We start from the raw sequence: 25,892 nt of genomic DNA on the forward strand, positions 1-25,892 counted from the left end.
TGCAGCATATCAGGCATAGTATCAGGTGGAAAAAAACTCCCCAAATTATCTTGGTCCAGGTAGAGGTGTCTGGATGAAGTATGATGTTAGGAGCATTAGTTGATCTATTTTATTCACAATAGCAGTCTAAGCTGCTGATCTTCACTAGGCCGTCACACATGGACTAGTCAGGTACAAGAACAGGAAAAGCTTTCTGTATTAGAACTAATCGTATGAGCACTGCATTGTATAGCACTTACAATATGTCTCTGGTGAGTCACTCATTTTATGACCAGCCTGTGGTTTATTATAAAACATGAGCCACTCATTTCATGGCAAGTCCGTGGTTTATTATAAAACATGAGCCACTCATTTCATGGCAAGTCCGTGGTTTATTATAAAACATGAGTCACTCATTTCACGGCAAGTCTGTGGCTTATTATAAAACATGAGCCACTCATTTCATGGCAAGTCCGTGGTTTATTATAAAACATGAGCCACTCATTTCATGGCAAGTCTGTGGCTTATTATAAAACATGAGTTTGAACACATGCTTCTGTCTGAACTTAAAAATATAACTGAATTTATTATAATGTATTATAATAAGTAAAAGTTTCAATATGTGCGGTATGACCTTCAAAATGTGTGAACACGTGTCATAGGGTAACAAGAATACTTAGACGACCACGGAATTAAATAACATAAGAATGAATGTCTTATTTGTGGGATACAGAGTTTAGCACAGTGACACTATGTACATCAAATTTGGACGAAACAGATACTCTCAGTCGAAAGGAAATACTAAAGAATTGCAGTGTCCGAGCTGTGCCCTAAATATATAATCCCACCTAGAAAATTCATGAAAGCGGCTATGATGAAAACAGGAAACCACCGATTGCCAGACTGTGTTACTAGTTCTGCGGTGAGCGGCCCGCAGAGTATTCCTGGGATGGTCGCCTACAAGAGAGAACATAGACAAATCAGTGAATTGAATAAAATTACATTTAGGAAACAGTGATAGCATTGAAAAATAAACTTCTAGCTCCTTGCATGTGCAAACCTTATGCTTACGGGTATCACATGTAGTATTGTGAGTGGTATCATGCATGGTATCACACGTGTTATCATGTGTGATACCCTACATGGACATAAGGTTTGCACGAATGGTATGACACATGGTATGATGCATTGTATCAGGCAAGGTACATGGTATCACAAATGGTATCAGATAAGGTATGACGCATGGTATCCCACATGATATCATGCATGATATTCCACATGGTATCATGCAGGCTTGCTGCATGAGATACACTGTATTTGTACATAATCCTAAAACAGCCATTTTTGGTGAAAAGTTGAATTTACTAAACCTTTCCTCTGAGTGCTGCTAGTCTTACGCCTCATGTTAGGATTAACCAAAATTAATTTGCACAATGCAGCACATATTTTTCTTTTTCCTTTCACTCATGAGTCAGTGAAGGTTACACAATTCTGGTTGCTGTTGACAATACAAATGAGCCTCACTGACAAAACAATATTCAAGGGGAATTGATAAAACCAAACTTGTTGCCTCAGGAAAAAAAGATCATATACATGCAATTTATGAGAAGAGTTATTCGTTAACCTTGCATGACATGATCATGATGTACTTACAAATCATGTGAGACCTTAGGAGATGCATGAAATCCAAGCTTAACTTAACTCCAGCAAAAGGGTGGACAGAGCTAGGTTTGTACCCGACTGCTGTGCCATAAGCAGTAACAACTCTGTCTACATCTGTCTAGTTACCCGAGACATATGCTGACAGTAAAGAGATTGGCTAGTAAGGAATCAATTGTTTCACACAAAAGTAATAAGTAACGAAGATTCATACCAGCGTATTAGATATAGCGAAGGTGGTTCCAGCAAAGTTGGGAGCTACATCAGCGTGATTACTCAAATGTCCCGCGGAGTTGCATGCACTCAGTCCCATTGAAATAGTTACACAGCTACAAAAGTGCGTATGGAGCAGTAGAAAGTCAGCGCTGACAATGTGTATGGGAAGTAACTACAAACTTCACAGACTCTGAATCAAACAAACCATATGAAAAAAGAGGGCTGAAGAGTAGAGATACAATCGGGGCTAAAAATGCCAAAAAAAGAAGCGATAAAGGTTAGAGAGAAAAGACAAAAGAGACAGACAATGAAGTGAATAATCGTTTATACTCACAATAATGCTAGCATGAGATTATCGATGACGCTAAACCATAGCATGAGCACCCCAGGTCCAATCAGACCTATCCCCGTCATGAGACGCCTGACTTTTAGAATTGGCCACCTGTACTGAGAGATCAGCCTATCAGCTACATGACCGGCCGCTGTAAGACAATCAGCTGTGTGACAGACGAATCGTAATGCACAATTTTGGAGTTATTCTCCCAACAGATGTGCAGCGGTGGTCAAACAGTTTTGTGAGCAAACTAATATAGAGAAGAAAATCCCATTCACCAGGTATATGACTAGGTATTGACGCGAGTACCAACAGATACATGAGAAGATAACTCCAAATCCATACTCAATTATCCAGGTTTAAATGTTCAACTGTGGCTGCATTTTATTATGTGAGAGTAACAAGGCGACCAGAGCATAAAATTGACAAACAATTTTTTGCAGAGAATTAAAGGTACTTTTACACTAAGAAATTTTGTGGGTGATGACAAGTTTTTCATTGACTTTCAAAGAAATTACAATTGTAAAGAGCAAGTCATATCAGCTACAGCTGTGAAAATCATAAGCTATTCATCTCTGCTAGATTGCAGAAATATATTTCAGATGAGTAGCAAGTAGTGTATCATTTTCAGTGATTACACAGTTCTCATATAATAGTTTAAATTCGCATCCATACTTATTAATAAATATTTTAGCTTGTATAAAAGTGATGAATATACCAAACCTATGTTCATTCTTAACCCTGAAGGTTTAGCGGTGAATTTTATTAGCTGAAGCCAAAGATAACAAAAATAATAAACAAATCCCATAAAAAAGCACATGCATGCAAGAGTCACATATCCCAATCACCTCGTGTGAATTTACCCAAGTGCGGCTCAAATGCTCGATGTAAAAAGAAAATAAAATATTTTGCAAACCAACAGCAAGTAAAGTGATACAGAAACGCGAGATGCCATTTCACTCAACTTGATAACACTATTATCTAGGTCAAAAGAGGTGATGCAAACACTCGCTACAGTACAACTACAGGTGATGCAAACACTCACAACAGCATAACTACAGGTGATGTAAACACTCTCTACAGTACAAATACAAGTGGTGCAAACACTCACCACAGTATAACTACAGGTGATGCAAACACTCGCTACAGTACAACTACAGGTGATGCAAACACCCACTACAGTACAACTCCAGGTGATGCAAATACTCACTACAGTATAACTACAGGTGATGCAAACACTCGCTACAGTACAACTACAGGTGATGCAAACACTCATTACAGAATAACTACAGGTGATGCAAACACTCACTACAGTACAACTACAGGTGATGCAAACACTCACAACAGTACAACTACAGGTGATGTAAACACTCGCTACAATACAACTACAGAACAAACTGACTACAACCCAGTTAACCAAAAATGCTGGTGACTATCATTGCTACCAGCTGTACAATGGTGAGTGAGACAGCTGTACAATGGTGAGTGAGACAGCTGTACAATGGTGGATGAGTCAGCTGTACAATAGTGAGACAGCTGTACAATAGTGAATGAGACAGCTGTACAATAGTGAGTGAGACAGCTGTACAATGGTGAATGAGATAGCTGTACAACGGTGAGTGAGACAGCCGTACAATGGTGAGTGAGACAGCTGTACAATGGTGAGTGAGACAGCTGTACAATGGTGAGTGAGACAGCTGTACAATGGTGAGTGAGACAGCTGTACAATGGTGAGTGAGACAGCTGTACAATGGTGAGTGAGACAACTGTACAATGGTGAGTGAGACAGCTGTACAATGGTGAGTGAGACAGCTGTACAATGGTGAGTGAGACAGCTGTACAATGGTGAGTGAGACAGCTGTACAATGGTGAGTGAGACAGCTGTACAATGGTGAGTGAGACAACTGTACAATGGTGAGTGAGACAACTGTACAATAGTGAGTGAGACAGGTGACAACTGAAATACGCTGCACACATCTGGAGTTTTCATGACTGTTTTGGGTGGATGATCTATGATTGAGTGATTCAACCAACACTTGAATTTTTTAATCCGAAAACTAAGCTTTTTATATTATCAAAGGATTCCTCAATGGTTTGAATGGAATGCCAGTCTAATGTGCTCGAAGACTCGTTGTTTTAAAACTGTACTGTTAATCATAGGGCTTCCAAGCACTTATGTTAATAGGATATTAGGACAGAGAGATTTTTAATACTTAGCATTGGTTCCATAATTTGGTAACATAGACAACACAACTGTCTGCACTGGCAGAAAGCTTGTTTAGTATATATACTACATAACTGACCTTTGAATACCGCAAGATGAGTCTACCAGATGAATTTGACAACTATCAACTAAAGCCGGCCATCTATAAATTGATTCCTTGTAAGTGACTTTTCAGATAATGAAATATTCGAATCATGCTATCCCTAAGCTAAACATGAATGATAATTTATTTTATTGTTCATATTAGGCTGTCTGAATGAAAACATTATTCGGAAACCATTATCAGAATATAACTCTTTATTTGCATTTAAATGAGATTTCTATTATTCAGGTGCTATCCTACACTTGGCAATGATCCCATATTTTGTAACATGTGAGCCCCCAAAATAAACAAAACTTTGTTTTCTGTCTTTAGTTAATTTGCACTGGTAAAAGGTTGCATGCTTCACCTGGGTTACACCTACTACCTTCACCTCGAATATTTCCATTCCAGTAAATATAATAAAGCACAACATACCGACTCCTGTAATGCTGTTTAATATATAAGGAGCAGCTGTGTACATGATATCTCTGTGCTCAGCATTTAGGGAAGCCTTCATATATGTGGGCAACCAGTGCATGACTATATAGTTGCTCCAGTTCATGGTGAAGTGTGCTATGTAGAGGGACCAGAGAGCCCAGTGCTGTACAAACTCTCTCCAGTGAGACAGCAGACTACTAGATGACTGTAACAGCGCACGCATCATACTCAGCATCACTGTGACGTGAACAAGGTATACATACAGCAGATGTCGATATGAGAAAAATATGTGCTACCATTGAATTAAAACTGTCTTGGTCAAACATCAAGTGACTGCAGGCCTAGATTACGGACAAATGCAAACTTATTCCATGATAAATTGCCAGCACAGCAGGGACAGGCCAAACTAAACAAACAAAAGGTTTTTCCTAATAATAGCCATGTACCTCCGAGGTAATCCAAGCGTAAACCAGGAACAGCAAATTCGGTGTTAAGCACAATTGAACTGAGAGAATGTCACACTTTGCTAGGCAGTGAATTATAGTTGGCAACACTAGGTATATAATTCAAGTTATATACTAGAAGAGCCAACAATTGAAGACAATGCGACCTAGTCTGCAGCTGCTCATGAACGATGTGCGCCATAACAACATGGCTATCAGTTTTCTGTGTCAGCTAGCTACCCTTGTATAACTGAGCAGACCGAAAAAAAAGTGAGGGACGGTCAAGCTGCCAACCCTCTTCTATACTCGTATGAATGCGGAAGGCTCAGGTTTTAAGATTTTTCATAGCTAAAATGAGGAGGGGTGTCTGTAGATGTGTGTGTGTGTGTGCGTGCGTGTCTCCCGCCCTCTCTCCCTACCTCCTCCCCTCTCTCTCGTCTATGTTATTACTATGTCAGCTAAATAGGCTTGAACAGAACACAGAGCTGTAACTACATATGAAAATGTGAAAAACAGTGTAAGCTCTTTTTGTTGTCTAGGCTATTTACAAGTGAACCATAACTGACTAGCCGGAAATGAAATTAAGCAATATTGTTTTCACACAACAGAAAGTCTATAAACATGTTCTCCATATAGCAAATCCATGAACTACTATATAGGAAAGATGTGAATATTAGATGAAAAAAACAATACTCAATATACTATCATGAAATTGGAGCCCATTCCAATGTTTCATGAAATATGATTAAAACTTTAATCCAAATGGTAGAGCGTTCATCACATACAATGACAGGATATATGTACATATGTATCTAATACTGGTCAAACAAAATACATTTCCAATATTAAAAACTACTTCCTTCCTAGCTATCAGCAAAAAGTTTGTTACAAAAATAAGATGAAACGATTGACGATCAAGAAGGTTAAGGGAAAGAGAATCACACATGCCACAGTAGTTTTTCTTGAAATTAACCAATCATAGCCCACACCAAACAAGCCTTCTGGCTACGTATACCGATATAGCTCTTAAACATCTAGGTGATGCGAAGCTTAAGCTAGTCAAACATAACAACATATAGTTTCCTAGTAGGAGAAATGCCCTCAATATCGGCAATAATATTTTTGGAAATGCCTAGCCAATTGCAACATTTATCAAGTTGCTACCAAATGAATTTATAACCTTTCAATGCTAAAGCATAAACCCTTATCAGTGAGTGGTATCAACACTAACCTACGCTATTGTAATACCCTGCAATAGCTGATATGCAACCTGAAAAGATCTACTAAAGGGCAATGAACATCTGTACTCTAACACAAATAAATTTGAAGTGCATTTTCAAGATTACAAAACATAGACTATTTTTTAACGATTGCTTGTGCAAAAAGAAATGCAGGATATTGACAATAGAAACAGGAGAATCAGTTTACCTTGCTCGGGTCCTCAAACTGCTCTTCATACTCCTGTATTGATGCTGGATTTATGTCGATATAAAAGAGCAGCCAAAGAATACACCAAATAAAGCCTAAAGAACCAAATGCATAGAACATCCACTTCCAATCCAAGTGAGGACAAATCTAAAAATAAGGTATCTCAATTATTACTGCAGGGTGATAAGGAAGAACATAACTTAACGCAAATGCGCAGGAAGCTGAAGAGAGTCTAGATTGGAAGAAACAAGCTCAATCTTCAGCAGGCGGATCATATAAAACTGTTCAAACACGCAGTAGCTCCTCATTATAATTGACAACATCTGCACAAGCCTCAGCTGACAATAAGCTTTAGTTCAAACAATGCTTACTATAGATGAGAGAGTCTGTCCGATGGATCCACATGCTATTAGATATCCAAAGGCTGTTGATCGATGCTCAGCTCCAATCGCGTGAGAGAATATATGAAATATGGTTGGAAGACCTGTGAACAATATATGTGACCAATACATATCCACGCTTGTTTTATTAAATAAAATAATGATCACCAGATCACCATGCAACACTACCATGACCACAAGTACTACCATGACCACTAGTACTACCATGACCACTAGTACTACCATGACCACTAGTACCACCATGACCACTAGTACCACCATGCAACACTACCATGACCACTAGTACTACCATGACCACTAGTACCACCATAACACTAGTACCACCATGACCACTAGTACTACCATGACCACTAGTACTACCATGACCACTAGTACTACCATGACCACTAGTACCACCATGACCACTAGTACCACCATGACCACTAGTACTACCATGACCACTAGTACTATTATGACCACTAAGAGTACCATGACCACTAGTACTACCATGACCACTAGTACTACCATGACCACTAAGAGTACCGCTATGACCACTAGTACTACCATGACTACCAACACTACCATGACTACCAACACTACTATGACTATCGACCAATTAAGTTAAACAAACTAGTACAGCTGTTGGTACAGTTAAATCTTGATATAAAGAATTGATACAGTTAAAAATTCTCTTTGCATGTAAAAATCTATATTGGAGCAAACACTTCTATCTATAAGAATACATGTATTTTGTTTAACTCACCCAAAAGCAAAATCAATAACAATAAATACATAGTTGTAATAATGAGATAACATATGTACCGAACTTAAAACCAACTCATTACATATAAATACGTAAAAACTATAAAATATAAAAATTACATGCAAAAACTAAATATTTAAAGATCAGTAAAATGTTTTTATTGTTACTTTATCTTAGAGATAAATGAACATAGGTGTAGGCAATAGGTATGTTCAGTGGTAGAGTGATAGAAATATGTAGTGTAACTTACACTAACTAACATGTACACTACATACAACAATGTACATTAACAAAGTTAATGTACATTGACTTTTACATTTGATTTTTAAAAAAACTTTCAAATTTTTATTTTCAGTGTCAAATATGTGATCTTCCGACAATCTCTGGACATTGTAGGTTACTTATGTTAATTAAACAAGTTATTGACTTTGTACTTACATTGTATATTACACATTGTACTTACACATGTACACTTACATTGTATGTTACACATTGTACTTACACATGTACACTCACATTGTATGTTACACATTACTTACACATGTACACTTACACTGTATGTTACACATTGTACTTACACATGTACACTCACATTGTATGTTGCACATTGTACTTACACATGTACACTTACATTGTATATTATACATTGTACTTACACATGTACACCTACATTGTATGCTACACATTGTACTTACACATTGTACTTACACACGTACACTTACATTGTATGTTACACATTGTACTTACACATGTACACTTACATTGTATATTATACATTGTACTTACACATGTACACTTACATTGTATATTATAAAATACCTTTGCATGTCGACAAAAATAACACACACTAGTTACCACAGTTCTATTTATCTCAATATTTACATTTATATATATTTTACGCTGAATCAATATCAGCTTTTTTACTATAAGTAATGGGTAATGCTTCAGTCACCGCCGTATATTTGAAATTTAGAAATGATTGTAAGTCTAGGTTTGACTTTATGATGAAAGTTTTCAAAACTTAATAGTGGAACATTTTATAATATTTAACAATGTATAATATATATTAAATAACTGCATAAAATATAGTATTATGAGGTATAATAAATAGGCCAAGAGTTACTATAAACTATAAACATAAGCAAGGCCCAAACTTAGAGATAGACATCAAACACAAGTATGAAAACTATTCTATCACGTAAATTATTGCTAGAGTCAGTAGAGTATCCCTTGCATGGACAAGCATTATCAACATAGCCTTACAGACCTAAGCCCTCGCCGATGCCCAATAAGACACGAAGCCCAATAAGTTTCCAGAGAGAATCAGCAAAATAAGGAGTAATAAATGTAGAAAGAGACCAAAGTAGGACAGCCACTAGTAAAGTAAACTTCCCTCCATAACGCTTTGCAGCACTGGCTCCAAGAATCTGTAACAAATAACAAATTTTTTATAGCTCATTATATATAGTAAAACATAGGCATTAATGTAAACTGAAATGTATGCTGATGAAAGTATATGTCAAATTCTCATAATATGACTGATGGAAATGAAACTTGAGGTGCTAAAATAAGGACCTGCTGCAAATAAATAAATATTTGTATCAACCGACTTGCAACATACTTACACCACTAGCCATATAGCCAACAGAAAATGAACTGAGAATCCATCCTTGGCCATGTAACGACCACTTGAACTGCTGTGACATGGGTATGATAGCTGTTGGCATAATGACCCGATCAGCAGCATTGATAAAATTGGCTGCTGCGCATAGAGCCACTATAGTGTTCACTTGACTAAATCCATAAGAATTCAGCATCTTCAATATTTTCTACAAAGCGATAGACTGTCAGCAACTAGTTATACGTAAGTTGATCTTTCACCAAACAGCATATTAAGCAACGAAAAAATTATCTTAAAACGGTAACTGCCGCAAAATGACACAAAAGTAAAAATAACTAGCAACGATTAAATTATTTTCATTGTTCCTTATAAAACGTACAAGAGAGTTTACCTTAACAGTAAGATGAATCACTGGTACTCAGTTAACTGCACCCAATTGGTTCTTCATTGTCACAGCTGCATCTTTCTGTACGAGATGTCTGTTGTATGTTATACTGTGTATATTTTTGGGAGGGAAATAACTACTACGGGAAAAAGCGGTACACACTACTCTGCGTTGGAACGGAAATTATAACATACCTGGTTTCCTATGTTACGCGTGGCCCCATAAGCTATACCCCTATGTTAGTTGTATTAAAAAGATAAAGCTATTAATTAGTGAAAAGGGTTTGGCATGTTTTCAGAGAAGATAACTCCAAAAGTTGAGTAAACTCGACCGAACCCTGCTGCAATTTGGCTTATATTTAATTTATTGTTCAACGATTTTGCTTATTAATAACATTTAATAAAAATATTTTTTTCTGTTTCAATATGTTTGTCATGCCATCACTCATAAGTAGTTTCATATTTTTAGCAAGTGTTTGAATTCAATCATAATTATCACTATATAAGAAAAGGGTCGAGCTAGATTGCTGCAGTTACATAATTTACTCTCGGATGTAACAAACCAGTTGCTAGTGAATTGATACCCATATTTATTTGAGACTCAATTTGTTTAAAAAACTATACTTCATTCCAAAAACACATTTTGCTGTTCTACATGGGAACAGTATTAATCTTATTACAATTCCTACCATATTGGCATGCCTTTGTGTGTATATTTTTGTGCAAACTTTTTTGATGTTGAGTTTTATGTTTTAACTGAATGTCGTTAGCTTTAGAGCTAATTAGTCAAATGATAGATCAGCAGGTCCTTATTTCAGCATCTCGAGTTGCATCCGCAACATCGTCAACAGTCATTTTAGGTGAATTTGACATTCACTTTCATCAAAATCTATTTCGGTTTGCATTAGTACCTGTTTTACTAAATATAATGAGCTGCAATGAGAACTGCTGACAGGCACTTCTAAAAATAGATATGATAAGCCAACAATTTACTACATATACACTGTATATTTTCAGAACAGCACATGTGAATTAGGGTAGCAATAAGTAGACACAGCCTTACCCTTGAATACACGAAGAGGGGCGAAGATACAGTGAATTTATTTTAAACAGAAATATTTAATTAAGCTTTAGTTAAAAATATGCAGAATGCTTATTGATCAGCACTTGATGTCTTTCTATTTTACAAATAAACTTGAAAGATAAATGAGTAATCGTCTTAAAAACAATTAATATCATAAATTTTAGTATTTTCTAAACTTAAGATCCCAAAAATGAAGTGTATAACAGTAACATGTGCTGAATCTATAAAAATAAACCCTGAAAGAGGATATGTAAAAAAGACAGTACATAAATATAGCCGCTTATTTTTACATCATAATGTCATCATCATCCTCGTCATCCAACTCTACAGCAGCTCTCTGCAATGAGCGGGAAGAATGCCGACGATCATACTTGACGGGCGTTGATCTCTTCAAAGACCCTGAGTTTCTTCGAGAGCGAGGAGTTATCAGCTCATCACTGATATTTTCTTCCTCTCCTGCTGAATCCAATGATGACCGCCTTCTCCCTATGGCGAATTATTAGTTATTGATTGGAATGATAACGATTGATAACATTGAAGATGGTGTCACAAAAAGAACCAACAAACACAAAAATCAACTTTCAAAGGTATTTTATCCAAATAAATTTTGAAGATTGGTAGAAGTTTACATAACCCTAAAATGATAAAAGTCGTAAGAATTGCCGTGCCGCTTATAAAGGCCAGTGTGAAGTTGCAGCGTGCAGCCTACTTGAATAACTTGTGTCATTCATTACATAGAATCACTATCGCTAAGCTACATTTATCCAAAAGGTAAAACCAATATTACTTAACCACATTGAGCAATTTGTGTATTATGTAATGGATAGCATCACTATTACTGGACCACATCTAACAACTTGTGCGTTATCCAATAGATACAGTCACGATTGTCGATCAAATGAGACTTACTTGGACTAGACGCAGCTCGCTGTGTGTTTACAGAAGATCGTGGAGTTGATCGAACGCTTGGCGGTCTACAACACAGGAAGCATGGGTTATGTTCACCTAACATATGCAGACAGTAAAACACATGAGTACATAAAGCGAGTCCACTGCACTCTCACCTAGAAGAGGTAGAATTGTTTAGATAGTGTTTGCGAGCGCTGTGCCCCCGTAGCGATGATTGTATTTGCATGGCTGCTTCATCTGAGTCATAGCCCTCTGAATCCCGGTCTGCTGAACTTGGCCGTGATCTAAAAAACAATAAATTGCTGCTTACGTTCCTAATTCTTCAAATTTAAATTTTAAACTCTTTAAATTACTGCTTCTTATATTGTTGGCAGAAATTAAGAACTAGAAAAAACACGCTGTATTTATCTACCCAGTGGCATAGCAGCACCAACACTGAACAACACTAGCGCTGGCATAGCACTGTAATATCTGGTACAGATGCCAAAAATGCTGAGTAATGCGGTTTACTGTTTATATGAAAAAATAACAACTTTTACAAACATCTGCAAAATATAAATATAAATAAAATTGCCAAGTTTGTCAGTCTAAATTATGTTTTAGGGCTACATACCTTGTATTCACATACTTCTGGCGGCTCCAATGACCTCTAACAGTAGATTGTAGAAGCTCTACAGCGTCGCTTAACTCCTCTTCTTCCTCTTCTTCCTCGTACCTTCGTAGCTGACGCCTGCGGGCGTCGTTTCCTCGTGCCGCACTTTGAATGACCATCGCTGCCTATTAAGAGGTGAGCAATGATGACAGCTGAACCTTTTAATGCAGGTCAATGAATGATAGGTACTGATGGCCAATAAAACTACAGACAGCAGGTCAATAAACTAACAAAAGATAGTGCAGTCAAATAAGCGGTTTTAATGGATACAGTCAGATTCATGGATAAACTGTCTAGATTCCTTAGTCTGGTTTACATTCTAATGAGATCACATAAATAGTAATTTTACCAGACAGGATACCGAATTTTATTGTGAGTGAGTTTTAAAATTAAATATACATCTTAAAACATGTCATGCAACAAACAGAAACCAACAATTGATATCTATACTGAGATTTTCCGAGAGTTATACATCAGAGCAGAGTTTTAAAGAAAAAGCCCATTAAAGAGTTTGGTTATTAAAGTAAATAGCAAACACTGATAGAAAAAACATCAACAGCTTGAAGCGTGCAGGTGGGACTAGATAGAGTGTGCCATACTGCTTTAAGCGATAAATTGTGCATCATATCTATAAGCTAGAAAATAGAACTATCTTCACCTCTATCTACGAGCTAGTTAATACTGTGTGCGTGGCTCTGCCCCTTATAAAAACTCAAGCTATACGATGTCAGGCGACCATATTAAGGCCTTTAATACTCCATACAATACAAGAGGATGCAACGTGTGACAATATATAGCAAGACTTTGCGGTTGCGGTGAGCAGCTCGTACCTTCCTAGCCTAACGGCGAGTAACTCAACACTCGCCAATAAATATATGATACTATCCCCTGAATGCAGCATTTCTTTATGGCAGATTTTGTACGTGTGCACAAAACAGGATCAACCAAATTTAGGCAAACAGAGTGTTCAAGCACTCGGTTTAAAATGGATAATTATACTGCAAGGCCAAAGTGAACTCCGTGGAGGCCATAAAAGTCCGTGTTGTATTTATACACCCCACATTAACTTTCGAGTGGTGATTATACAATTACACCTACTGGCTTGCATGTACATTTATGGAGTGCGGTAACAAGAAATTTTCTTTAAAATAAATAATTAATTAAAAAAATTCTCTGTGACAGTTAGCTAATCCATTTAAAACCTTTTAATACATGATCTGATTTCAAAAATAAGAATTTTGAATAAAAGATTTTCAGACAATCATGTTAAAAACTAAGCGCTTTTAATATAGCGTTGCAGCTGTTTCTTGTTTACACAGTTTAAACACTGGGTGGTTAAAATGGCTGATGTTAAACACTTTTAAATACACTTATTTATTATTTTATATTTAATATTTAAAATGAGTGTAAGTAAAAAAAAGACTTTATTTTATATTACAACTTGCAGTAACTGATATGCGTCATGTAATGAGTAGAACGAAGTATAATATGGCGGAGTTCCAAGTAAACCTCACTATGTAATTTTTAAAAGTAAATGAAAAAAGGAACACAACTCCCAACTTCCTTGTAGAGCTATGTAGCAACTCGAAAGGGCTAAGAAAATTGTCAGCTGAGCCTAGACTATACGTTGTGGTGACTAATGTGGATGGGAACTAGTAACTAAGTAACCTTCTTGAACAGATTAGTTTTGGTTATGTAGGTAAATCCTAGGAACAATGACTATTATTATCACATTCTAGCACCAGAGTTGGTTTATATGAGGTTTTTGTTTGATGGCTGGACAAAATTGAATTTTAGCCAGTTAATGTTAAACTTTAAAAAAATAACACTATCTTTACAACTGAAATCCATGTAAAATGACTACAATAAAAATAAGTAGGTATGAAGGTAAGCTTCAACAACTAAACAGCATTACCTAGCCCTGAGCTGGAACTGAAATTATGTCATAAACGAGCTAGTTTTAGAAAAAGTATACGAAGGCAACTGGGCCAACAGACAATAAATAGGAATGAAAAGATGCTACATACATCATTCAGTTCCTCCTGCTCATGCCGATGCTTATTCCACTGGTGCTGAATTTGCCTAGCGGCTCTATTTGTCCGGAATTGCTCTACCTTGGCATTATGCTCTGCCAGCTAGTACAAACAATAAAATACGTCTAATAAACAAAACTAGAAAAAGCGGCTAAATGTGAAACTACAGCAAGCCAGACAATAACAGCATAGGCGTGTGATAGAGACAATACACAGCGCTGAACGTGAAATTTAGTAAGCGGAGTAGAAGGATAGAAAATAAACCTTAGCTAATAGCAACATGCAAATAACAGTTTATAAGTTTGTAGCTATTTGTCTGTCTTTACTATATACAAACCAATAAAACCTACAAAATGTAACATGAAAATCTTCCAGAAATATCCTCCAAGGTCGTAAAATAAATAATTTTTACTATAATAAGAGCAGTGTCCGTCCGTCTCTCCGAAGTCACGCTAAGAGTGTTGGGAAAAAAGATTGTCTCGCATGGGCTCTGAACCTTGGGCATCAGATTCAGAGGCAAGCGTGCTACCACTAAACCACTCAGGTGCCTTACTAGTAAGGCTCCCACTACAGCACTCAGGCAAGCGAACTAGTAATAATAATACAAGTGGATGTGCAACAGCGCAATGCTACTTGTGATTAGCACGAATACAGAGCATATAACTGTAACTGCATATACAACCTATTCCAGCGCAGCTGTGTCATTGGTTGATCATCATAAATGGAAATTTTGTTTCTTTAAAATTCGCTTTTAAAAGTGACTGTTATATAATACTGTTTTTTTGTTAACTAAAAGAGATTCTAAATTTAAATAACAGAAAATCTGAAAATAATTGATCAGTCTCAAAGTTTCGAAAAAAACCGATTTAATTAGTACTTTAAATCAGATGGATATCAGTCATTGGTATTGGTAAAGAAAGCCTAATGACCTAACAGTTTACAACAGAGCGAGAACAACAAACACCTTCCCCTTCCTTCTAGAATATTTAGTCTAATAACCTAACAGATTAGGATGGAGCACGAACAACAAAAACTTTCGAGCTTACTTCCTCCTCTTCATGCTTATGCTGTCTCCAGCCTCTTTGGATTGTTTTAGCAGCGTGGTTTTCCCTGATGTCCCTGAGCCTCCTGTCTCGCCTCTCATTCTCCCTTGCTCTTGAGGATACTGGCCGATCTCGCGCAGAGGTTAAATGATCCCGTGGAGAAGCAGGTCGCTCTCGTGGAGAAGGAGGACGGTCTCTGAGAGACATTTGTCTCGAGCTATGGGGAGAGCTGTAACAGAACAACATTGCTTAGAGATGTATTTAACAAAAGCGTTGAATAAGAACACATCGACCTTTATATATAAAACGACTGGATAGATGAACAGCACTAGATGAATTCCTGGCGTTGCCCGGATAATAAAAGTCTTTGCAAAGAAAATTTTATTTTTATTTAACATATAACAACAGCTACGATTCTAACTTTCAAACTTCATATCATGAGAAAAGTGTTTTTTGCAGTTTAAATAAATTAAGAGAAAAAATAAATCAACTGTAAAGGTTTTCAAACTTTGTCAAACAATTGTAACTTTCAAACTTCATACCTTGAAAAAAATGTTTTGTGCAGGTCAAATAAATTAAGAAACAAAATAGAACAACTATAAAAGTGTTTAAATGTAAATGTGAAATAATTAGTTAATAAACAAGTAATAGCTAAATTAAATCTGTTTTGCTACGATTACAATAAAAGATGATTTGGCAATGATACAATTTATGTGAACTGAGAAAACAAAACGAAAATCATGTATATGTTGAATTATTAATAACAATTCGTGCATAGAAGTGTGTGTATAAAAAAGTTACTGTTCCACCAGAAGCTAGCAATCAAAACTTTGAATATGACAATACTGGTACCTCTCGATACTGGTACAAATGTAAAAATGAGATATCAGACTGTTTCTGTCTGACCAAACAAAGAGAGAGAGAATGTAGAAGCTATGCCTATTAGAGATAATACAATTGTGAAAAGCCTTGACCGCGATTTAGCAATTTAACCTGACGAAAAACCGGAAATAGAAGTTCGCGAAAACATGAAAATCTTCGCGTTTCACAGAGTTTCAATTAATACGTCACTTAGCGCGTGCAATCAAGGAAAAGGTGTATACAGTATATAAGAGCTATGAATCATAAGAGACGTCGTACACTTGTAGTTAGACAATTGTATTACTAATCTTCAGTTGTGTTCTACGAGGGTTCAAACTCAGCAGAATGCAAGCTTTTAATTTCAAAATTTTAATAGCTATAGCCAGACATACCGAAGGACATACACACATAGAGATGACAGACTTTGCGATTTATATATAGATGAATGTGGAAGTAGCTAGAATTCTACAAACTGTGTTTGTTAGTAGTAAATTTACTTTGCACACAAAAGCAATATTTTTGTTAGAAAACTAGAAAACCCAAAGTTAAGGCAGCTCAATGAATGAGGGTGCTGACAGCCAATAAAAGGTCACTGTAGATAGCGGGTCAATAAAAGGTCACTGTAGATAGCGGGCCAATAAAAGGTCACTGTAGATAGCGGGTCAATAAAAGGTCACTATAGATAGCGGGTCAATAAAAGGTCACTGTAGATAGCGGGTCAATAAAAGGTCACTGTAGATAGCGGGTCAATAAACTAATCAAAGACGCTTTAGTAAAATTCAAATAAGCAATTTTAATGGATACACAGCGTGGTGAACTTACTTAGTTTTGCGTTTGACATCCTTTTCATGCAAATGCTCCAATTCAGCTAAAAGATCAGCTATTTCCTTCTTAAGCCCTTTGATCTCTTTACTGAAATTACCATAAAACATAAGCAAACAAAACAGGAGGTGCGTTTAAAGCGCACGAAAACAAAAAGAAAACTCATACCTTTTTTCATCTGATTTTTGTCGGAAGTGCTGTCGATCTTCTTTGATTTTTTTCATTGTAGATTTCAGCCGCTTTATTTCTTCCAGAAGCTCCGTCTCGCGCTTGTCTAGAAGTTCTAGTCGTTCAGCCAGACTTCCGTCAAGCTCGAGTTTGCCTGCCGTTAAAGTAAATCCAGCATTCATCTCATAAGCTCTGCATACTACGTGTTATACCCTTTACCTTTACCCTTTACTTTATCTCTCTGTCTACCTGTCTGAAGCTATGGCTCGATGTTAGTATAAAAGATTGCTTTGTATAGGATTTGAACTCATGACTTTCAGCTTCGTAGACTGACAGTCTGAGCTAAGAGAACACCTTCTTACCTCCTCAGAATGTTTATGCAAATAGTTATTCTTTGTGTTTTATGATGAAAAATATGAACAAAAATCGGCACGCCTGATAATATCTCACATCACACTAGACAAGGTACTAGCGAGTATAAAAACCCACTTAAATTATAATATGCTATCGATAAACCACAATAAGTCCACATGTCCATTTCACGGAAAATTGTATGTCTAAGATTTCAGCCCGAATTCTAACAATAAACAAGGTAGCTAATATGCTTTAACTTTCAAAAACTAAGCATTTACATCGATAGTCTTTACTTTCCTAGTAGTTTTGATAGAATATCACAGTTATAGTAATATTCTATCAAATAATATTATTTCTTAACAATATAATAATAATATTATTATAAATAAGTAATATTATTTTTGTTCTGACATCAGCTAACCTAATGTATCAGCACGAAGGCGAGTGCTTCCCGTGTCTTGCGAGATGAGTGAAGCGCTGTCACCCTTTGACTTCTGACTCTCCAGCTTTCCTTCTAGCTTAGCGAGTTTTGATGCCAGCTCCCTTTTACTCATGTCCTCGTATTCCACTGAAAGGTACGAGTTGCCATGGCAGAATACACCGAATTGAAACGTTCAGGTGATATTGAAAAATCTAGTAGAGCAAAATGACTCAAAGTGAACGCGGAGAGAAGAATCAATGAAATAAGAGAAGAAACAATAGTTAAACCCCCAGCCTTGTGAAACTCTGTGTGGAAAAAAAATTATAGTCAACACTAAACTTGAACCACATATTTTTAATATTGTTTTCGGTAAGGTAGCCATCAAAAGCTACTGTTACAGTAGTTGACATAAAAAATAACAGTAAGTTAATTTTTCTTCCTCTTCACCTTCATACTATTTATCATGTGAAGGGAAAAGGTCAATTCTTAACCAACTCTGGAGTATCAGACTTAGTAGTTTATAATCCTCATTTATAATCCGTTTTATAACTTTATTTTAAATCTTGTTAATTCCCAGTGAGAAACAATGAATGTGTGAACAACCAGTGGAGATCGAGTATGACATCCGCTTAGCTTAGCGCAAACAGAGGCCTATGGATGTTTTTAAGAGATATTGTTGCACAACCAATGGCACTGTGAGCTTGGCTGGACATGTCTGAGTCCAGTGGCAAAAGATTGACGACGTCTGGAGATACACCCAGTAACAGTAATTTAAGATTTAATGTCATTCTTATCACCACCAGTGGTCTTTTTTGAAAATTCAACCCGACCTGTTGATTGCAGGTTCTAGACCACTATATGTATTGATCTCTATTGCAATGAAAATTAATATAATGAAGGAGTTTGAAGATAGACTCTTTTAACTGCTTGTACTTTGACATCACATAACATAAAGCACTTATATATATTTCATTTACAAATGTTTACTATATCAAATTAAATAATTTATTACTGAGTTATAGCTTTAAACAACAAAAAATAATAAACTTTGGATTTAAAATAAACCATAGTAAAATTTGTGAAGAAAAATAATGATATTTTGGAAGTTATATATATTTTATTATTATATATATTTTATTAGAACAATAGTGTCTGCTTATTTACAGTTCATTGTATTACAATATTGACTTATTAATCTGCAATATATTATGTTACAACTTGCAGTAAAGTGATCAATAATAAATACAAGCTTGTTTTACAAATGAATAAAGAAAGAACATACTTTGATAACAAATAAAAATGTGTCGGCTGCAGCACCATACTGAAAAGTTGGCTCGTATAAGAAACAACCAACACTGGCTGAGGTTCCAAGTAGTTGAAACTTTACATGATTCAGGAAAAGATGATTTGCGAGATACTCACATTTTCGTTCCTTAGTGTCAGCGACTTGGGCCATAAGTTGCTCCAAGTCCTCTTTGAGAGATTTGTTTTCTGCGGTGAGCCTTACATTTTTTTCATTCATGCGCAGAATTGTATCATTGAGCGCTTTTATCTTAGATGGGGTTTCCTTTGTTTCCTTGCTAGCCCTGTAAAGCACACGCAATTTCTTTATAAGTTCATGAGAAAACTTGTAAGAACACATGCAATATTATGCAGTTTCTAGGCCTTCTGCATGATGGTAAATGCCACAAAAACATATCTAATTATCCTTGAGCATCGGGTGTCATAGCGGCGACCCTGAAAAAATATCTATCAAGAGTAGAGGCTATTAACTCATCCACCTGGGTCTGGGCCTGTTACTGACTCCAGCCCAACTACCCTAGCATCTGATTAGTGTTTCAACTTTGACTGGTAGAAGATAAAGCTGGCAGTTCATTTGCCAATAGTATTTGCTGGTAAAACCTTGATTCTACGGCAAATTCTAAGCAACAGCTATAAGAAGATGAGCATCAGTCAAGGTGGTCCTCTTGGTTGGTTGAAGGTTAAAGGTTAAAGGCTAATTAAAAATCTAACAAGACTCGTGTTACCTCAAAATACCATACTTCACCTTTGGTTTATAGCATTTAACTATGTCAACGATGTTTTTAAACGTATGATATGATAGGAGTAAACTTCGGAGGTGAAAATAAATGGGTAAAACACAAGAAGAACAGAGCAAAGGAAGTGAGAGCAAGTGAAAATGGAAAATCTAGAAAATGTGAAGTGAAAACAAAGAGATATCAAAAGGAAGGCAAGAGACAGTTCACTTTGAGTCTGTTTAATAGCGGGTCACCAGAACAAGAACTCTAAATTGCTACCTGGCTGACTTTGGAGGTTGCCTCGGGGTTGTTGCGGTTTTCATCGATCGAAGTCTTATTATTTCCTGGTAGAACATTTCCATTTTTAGCCTAAGTTCTTCAAGGTTAGTCGCACGCACATCAGATTTCATAGTGCTGAAATGACCATAATCAAGAGAGTTAATTAAACTATGGAAAGCAAATTTTCATCTGTTGGTGCTGAAAACATTTTTTTTGTACCTGAACCTGATGAGAATACCAAAGAATGTTTATTCCAAAAATGATAAAAATTTGGTTCAACACTCTACTAGTGAGGCCATGACTCTTATCCTTAACGCATCACTACAATGCCAGCATCATGATGATGAAGTACAGACCTATAGCATAAATATCCAAATATAGAGAATTTCATACTACCTGGTTTGACAAGCTATTCCAGTTTAACCAAAAATCAACATCAACTGTACTACAGGTTCACCATACAGCCAGCACTATTGTGGTGTCACACAAACAACTTTATGATGCTTTCAAGGTTTATTACATTAGTAAAATTAAGCATCTCAACATGCAATAGATAAAGTCAAGCTTATTTTTAGTATAGCCCTAGGTCATCTTGATAGGTGGCGGTTGTTACCTAATCGATTGCTCTTTCTCTCTAACTTGCTGTTCAAGTCTCATGATCTTCTGCTTGAGACTGTGTACCACCGCACTTGAGTCGGGCTTCCTGTCGGTTAAAGTCCGTCGCAAGTCCCCGCTCTATGTAAATCAACCATTACATATGATTAGTTCATCCGATACCACAAGATGCGTGTAGAGCACTAACAAGTACAAGCTAACAAGTTTGACAAGTACAAAATCTATACCTCAGAGAAGATGCTACCGACAGGTAACTGATGTGTTATGCTGAACTGGTATCACTGATGACCCAACTCCAAAAAGGTGTTTATATAATTATTTAAAACTTTGTTTAGCTTTGCCTTGATAACTGGAAGCTAAGAAAAATTTCAAAATAGAAACACTAAAAATGCGAAAATGCAATTCACTTCATGTGTTTATGCTCTCAGGATGTAATGTAGTGGAACAATCAGCGTCATTTGTCTGCTTAACGGAATAATTCTGAACTGAAGAATGAGGAAGATAATGTTGCCAGAGTTTCCTTGCTTAGGTAAACGCTCAAAGGCTATGGCTATACTATAGGCATACCATACAATCCTAGCTCAAAACTCAGGCAAACTATGGTACTTATAGAATAGATTAACCAACCGATATGTTTTAAAATGAAAAGTCTTTCAATTACATAAAACTTTTATATCAATGCCAAAATTTAATTTGATATTTTTGTATTCGTGTGCAGATGATTATGTGATAGTAAGGAACACCTTTCAGCAAAGTTCTTTTCAGGATAGCCACAGTGGAGTAATCTGCATTGCTCATTTGAGAAGAGAAAGAGAGATAGAGGGAGAGAGAGATAGAGGGAGAGATAGAGAGAGAGATAGAGGGAGAGAGAGAGATAGAGGGAGAGAGAGATAGAGGGAGAGAGAGATAGAGGGAGAGAGAGATAGAGGGAGAGAGAGATAGAGGAAGAGAGCAGGAGGGAGAAAAAAAGAACGAGAGAGAAAGCGAGAGGAGAGAAAGCAATTAAAGGTTAGGTGCCCTTCCTGCCACTACTTGTGTGAGAATCAAACACGAATCTGTATTTCCTGGATCAGAGGCTAAAATCTATGGCAAATGACAACAAGATACTACATGCCATAATTTTTAGCTCTACTAAAAAGAGTCAAAGTAAACTCTGGTACACAGATATATGCTGTCATTATTGAGAGCGTTAAAAAGTAAAAACCATTCAAATGGGCTAGTTAGAAGTTTAACCGCTGTTACAAGAAATAACGTTAAATCTAAACCTTTGTAGGATCCATTAGAGATTCAATTTCTTTCTCTTTTTTCAAATTATCCTCCTCGACACGACGAAGCTTTGCTCGCAGCAAACTGCTGTCTTTATCCAAAACTCCGATCTGTTTCCTGAGTTCCAAAACTTCATCATAATATTCTTCTGGTGTTTTATAGGCTGGGGTGCCCGGAGCAGCTCGCACTGTCAATGAAATATGTTTTTTTTAATACTTTAAACATTTTGAAATCTTGCAAAGACTGTCAAACAACTAATAACAATATGACATAGCGAGAATCAGACAGGTAAAATGAAGCAAAAGAGACACGCGAACACAGATTTTAATCTTACTGTCGACGCCGTTTGATGAACGTTTGGAACTTTTCTCTGTGCCAACTCGTTCACGCAGATAATGACTAGTGCTGAGGTAGGGCACTGACTCCCCTGATGGCCCTCCCTTTCCAAATGTGTCCATCGCGGCGATCTCACTTTGCAGCCCTGATCACAGATGAGACATTCACTCGGTGTATGAAACTTTCAAAATTGAGAAATCAAAACTGTTTAGTTGTGCCCTAAAATGCTGTCTGCTGTTGAATATCAAGAAGCGAGGGCATAAAGCTTAATAAAACAGATTTTGTTGGATATGGACACAACATGCAAGTGAATACTGAACAGCTCCTACAATGTACAAAGGAATAATATGGAGTCTACTGCAAAAAACCTACATAATATTTCTTATAATAAAAAAATTAGATAATTGTTCTTACAGTGAGAGAATTAGATGAGATGATAAATACTATAATAAAAAAGTTGGTCAATAGGTCCTACAGTGAAAAAACTGGGCATTAGATACTATGGTGAAAAGTTTCATAATACAGCGAAAAAATTGGATAAATCAAACAACTCTAGAGATGTACGCCAACAAGCATGTGACAAACAACTCTAGAGATGTACGCCAACAAGCATGTGACAAACAACTCTAGAGATGTACGCCAACAAGCATGTGACAAACAACTCTAGAGATGTACGCCAACAAGCATGTGACAAACAACTCTAGAGATGTACGCCAACAAGCATGTGACAAACAACTCTAGAGATGTACGCCAACAAGCATGTGACAAACAACTCTAGAGATGTACGCCAACAAGCATGTGACAAACAACTCTAGAGATGTACGCCAACAAGCATGTGACAAAAAGGATCAAAATAATTTTGTAAGTTTAAAAAGGGATTGGATCTGTCGAAATAATCACAGCAGGTGAAATGGAAGAGATTAGCTCATAGTTCAGATATGCATCCATCTTCGGAGTGATGCTGGCTCAGATATTGTCATTGTTCATTTAGCATATTCCCTCCACAACTATGTTAACTTCTCTACATTGAATGATGGTAGCAAACATAAGAATAGCATGCCTTTTAGAAAATGAAAAAGGCCGTTATTCAATGTTTACTGACTGTTCAGTGATAAAATTGTTGCACACTTCACCGCTATCCGGCTACCAAGTTCCTCGCAGTTAAAGATACAAGCTCTAGGCCCAAACACGCATGTTATGACTGATGCATATAACTAGTACTACATAGTGACTTAGTATTATACTATAGCTATAGTACTATACTATAACTACAGTACTATACTATAGATACAGTACTATACTATAGCTACAGTACTATACTATAGATACAGTACTATACTATAGCTACAGTACTATACTATAGATACAGTACTATATTATAGATACAGTACTATACTATAGCTACTCTAATATACTATAGCTACAGTACTATACTATAGCTACAGTACTATACTATAGATACAGTACTATACTATAGCTACAGTAATATACTATAGATACAGTACTATACTATTGTAATATACTGTAACTAGTATTGCCTACTAAAGTTTACCAAAGCCTACCTTGACTACGCCTCAGAGTACCGACCCAGTACTCACTAGGAGACTTCTTAGTCGTAGACAAACCAGTACGTCTGTTGTCACCTGAATGTACTGCCCTGCCCTTGACTGCTTGTAGCCACATCTCCCTAGCAGATACATTTTGCTTAGCGGCAGGTACTCTTTTAGCCCCCGGCATTCTCTCTTTCCACTCAGCTTAGAAGCTGAGCTCCTAACTTACTGCTCACAGCTGAAATAATGAAGTATTTTAAGAAGCGAGATATGTAGTTATAGCTCAATGATGGTTAAAATATGGACAGACATGAAGGCCTGGAAGTTCAAGTATGCAAATACAAAGCAATGTCGGTATTAAATACACAGGGCTCGATAGGTAAAATCAAAGACATTCAAAATTTCTATTTTCATTCAACTTGATTGCATCACTGCTAGATGAAAACGTTAAACAAGAACAGGTTCCTGCAACAACAGAATAACAAAAACATGTTGCTCCTTTCTAAATTAAAAAAAATTTACATTAAAGCTTTGGCAATTATTTTATATTGAAAATCTTCACAAGAAAACTTGGTTTCACCAAAATCTTGATTTGCACATATTAAATCTACATTTAATATATCAAATAAACATCTAACATATTAAATATAGATTTAATATATTAAATATATATTTAATATATTAAATATAATAATTAAACCTTTAAAGTGAGCTCTTCTTTCGACAAAAATGTTCAACAAGACAACTTCATACAATGTTTTATGTACAGACTTATAATGACAGCCATATAATTTTCAACACAAACTCTCTACAGAATATTGTCGGACATCTAACAATTTTTGCAATAAACTTACCAACAGTTTTCGATCTATAAAGCAAATCATGTCAAAACCAGAACCAAACAGGTTTGTGAATTGTTAAAGCTAGAGAGAGGTTTTTGGTTAAATCATAGGTTTAACTCAACCTCTTTCAAAAATATATGTAAAGCATCAGCACAGAAACAGGGTTTTACAAAAAAGTCAAAAATACAATTGTCTGCTCGATTGAAAAACTCAGCCAATGTTGGAGCAGCCAATTAAAATTACATGACTCTACTACTACTCATTTAGTATGATGACCAGAAAAGAAGAACAATGAAAAGTTGTTTACACGTTGAGATACTTAATCCTAGAGCCTTGTCCAGCTACCAGTTCATTCTTTAGCACTCCAAAAAATCAGCAGACTTAGTTTTTTTGTAGCTGCAAATCCAACATAACATAAATTTAGTATAAGATGAAGTGATGGTATTTATGGTTTGGAATTAGTACTGTACTAGAGATACTGCTGAGTTGACGTCTAAATAAAAGTACTGTTTCAAGTTTCTTGCCAAAAATTATTTGAGTATTTGATTTTACACACTCTTACAAGTTATTAGTCCTGTCACACACTCTACTGATTTAGCACCTATCAACACAAGTTTTGCGAAGTGGAAAACTGCTTATGAACGAAATGTCTTACTTTAATACAATTGGTAAAATTAACCTACAAAAT

At 36.2% G+C, this 25,892-nt stretch overlaps 2 protein-coding genes across 4 annotated transcripts; both read right to left on the reverse strand.

Moving 5' to 3' along the window:
• Positions 1–439: 439 nt before the first annotated feature.
• Positions 440–10,118, reverse strand: LOC137392752 (sialin-like). Its single transcript, XM_068079076.1, has 9 exons — positions 9,959–10,118; positions 9,572–9,775; positions 9,214–9,373; positions 7,175–7,287; positions 6,804–6,950; positions 4,930–5,137; positions 2,189–2,336; positions 1,853–1,967; positions 440–936 (listed from the first exon to the last, which is right to left on the reverse strand). The coding sequence occupies exons 2-9, from the start codon at positions 9,761–9,763 to the stop codon at positions 781–783; spliced, it is 1,239 nt and encodes a 412-aa protein (XP_067935177.1). The 5' UTR covers positions 9,764–9,775; positions 9,959–10,118; the 3' UTR covers positions 440–780.
• Positions 10,119–11,005: 887 nt separating this feature from the next.
• Positions 11,006–24,554, reverse strand: LOC137392751 (IQ domain-containing protein E-like). 3 transcript variants are annotated; one of them, XM_068079074.1, is made up of 15 exons: positions 24,375–24,554; positions 22,811–22,957; positions 22,476–22,663; positions 21,209–21,330; positions 20,596–20,730; positions 19,721–19,878; positions 18,299–18,445; positions 17,524–17,677; positions 17,356–17,445; positions 15,676–15,901; positions 14,624–14,731; positions 12,558–12,721; positions 12,100–12,228; positions 11,945–12,009; positions 11,006–11,521 (listed from the first exon to the last, which is right to left on the reverse strand). In XM_068079074.1, the coding sequence occupies exons 1-15, from the start codon at positions 24,547–24,549 to the stop codon at positions 11,322–11,324; spliced, it is 2,208 nt and encodes a 735-aa protein (XP_067935175.1). In that variant the 5' UTR covers positions 24,550–24,554; the 3' UTR covers positions 11,006–11,321. The 3 variants fall into 3 exon arrangements, with proteins under 3 accessions (XP_067935175.1, XP_067935174.1, XP_067935176.1); XM_068079073.1 differs by having other exon boundaries at positions 19,721–19,884; XM_068079075.1 differs by lacking the exon at positions 14,624–14,731 and having other exon boundaries at positions 19,721–19,884.
• Between the last annotated feature and the right edge of the window lie 1,338 nt (positions 24,555–25,892).

This window comes from Watersipora subatra, chromosome 4 (assembly GCF_963576615.1).
Source record: "Watersipora subatra chromosome 4, tzWatSuba1.1, whole genome shotgun sequence".
Classification (NCBI taxonomy): Eukaryota; Metazoa; Bryozoa; class Gymnolaemata; order Cheilostomatida; family Watersiporidae; genus Watersipora; species Watersipora subatra.

Excerpts from the sequence above, each read along its gene's own strand:
- LOC137392752 (XM_068079076.1), bottom strand. The coding sequence starts at position 9,763 with ATGCTGAATTCTTATGGATTTAGTCAAGTGAACACTATAGTGGCTCTA. Across the intron at positions 5,138-6,803 it reads AGTTTGAGGACCCGAGCAAG|TCATCTAGTAGTCTGCTGTC; the intron begins GTAAACTGATTC and ends GCGCTGTTACAG. Across the intron at positions 1,968-2,188 it reads AATCTCATGCTAGCATTATT|CTGTGTAACTATTTCAATGG; the intron begins GTGAGTATAAAC and ends GCACTTTTGTAG.
- LOC137392751 (XM_068079073.1), bottom strand. The coding sequence starts at position 24,549 with ATGCCGGGGGCTAAAAGAGTACCTGCCGCTAAGCAAAATGTATCTGCT. Across the intron at positions 21,331-22,475 it reads CTCTAATGGATCCTACAAAG|AGCGGGGACTTGCGACGGAC; the intron begins GTTTAGATTTAA and ends TGATTTACATAG. Across the intron at positions 11,522-11,944 it reads GCGAGCTGCGTCTAGTCCAA|GGAGAAGGCGGTCATCATTG; the intron begins GTAAGTCTCATT and ends AATTCGCCATAG.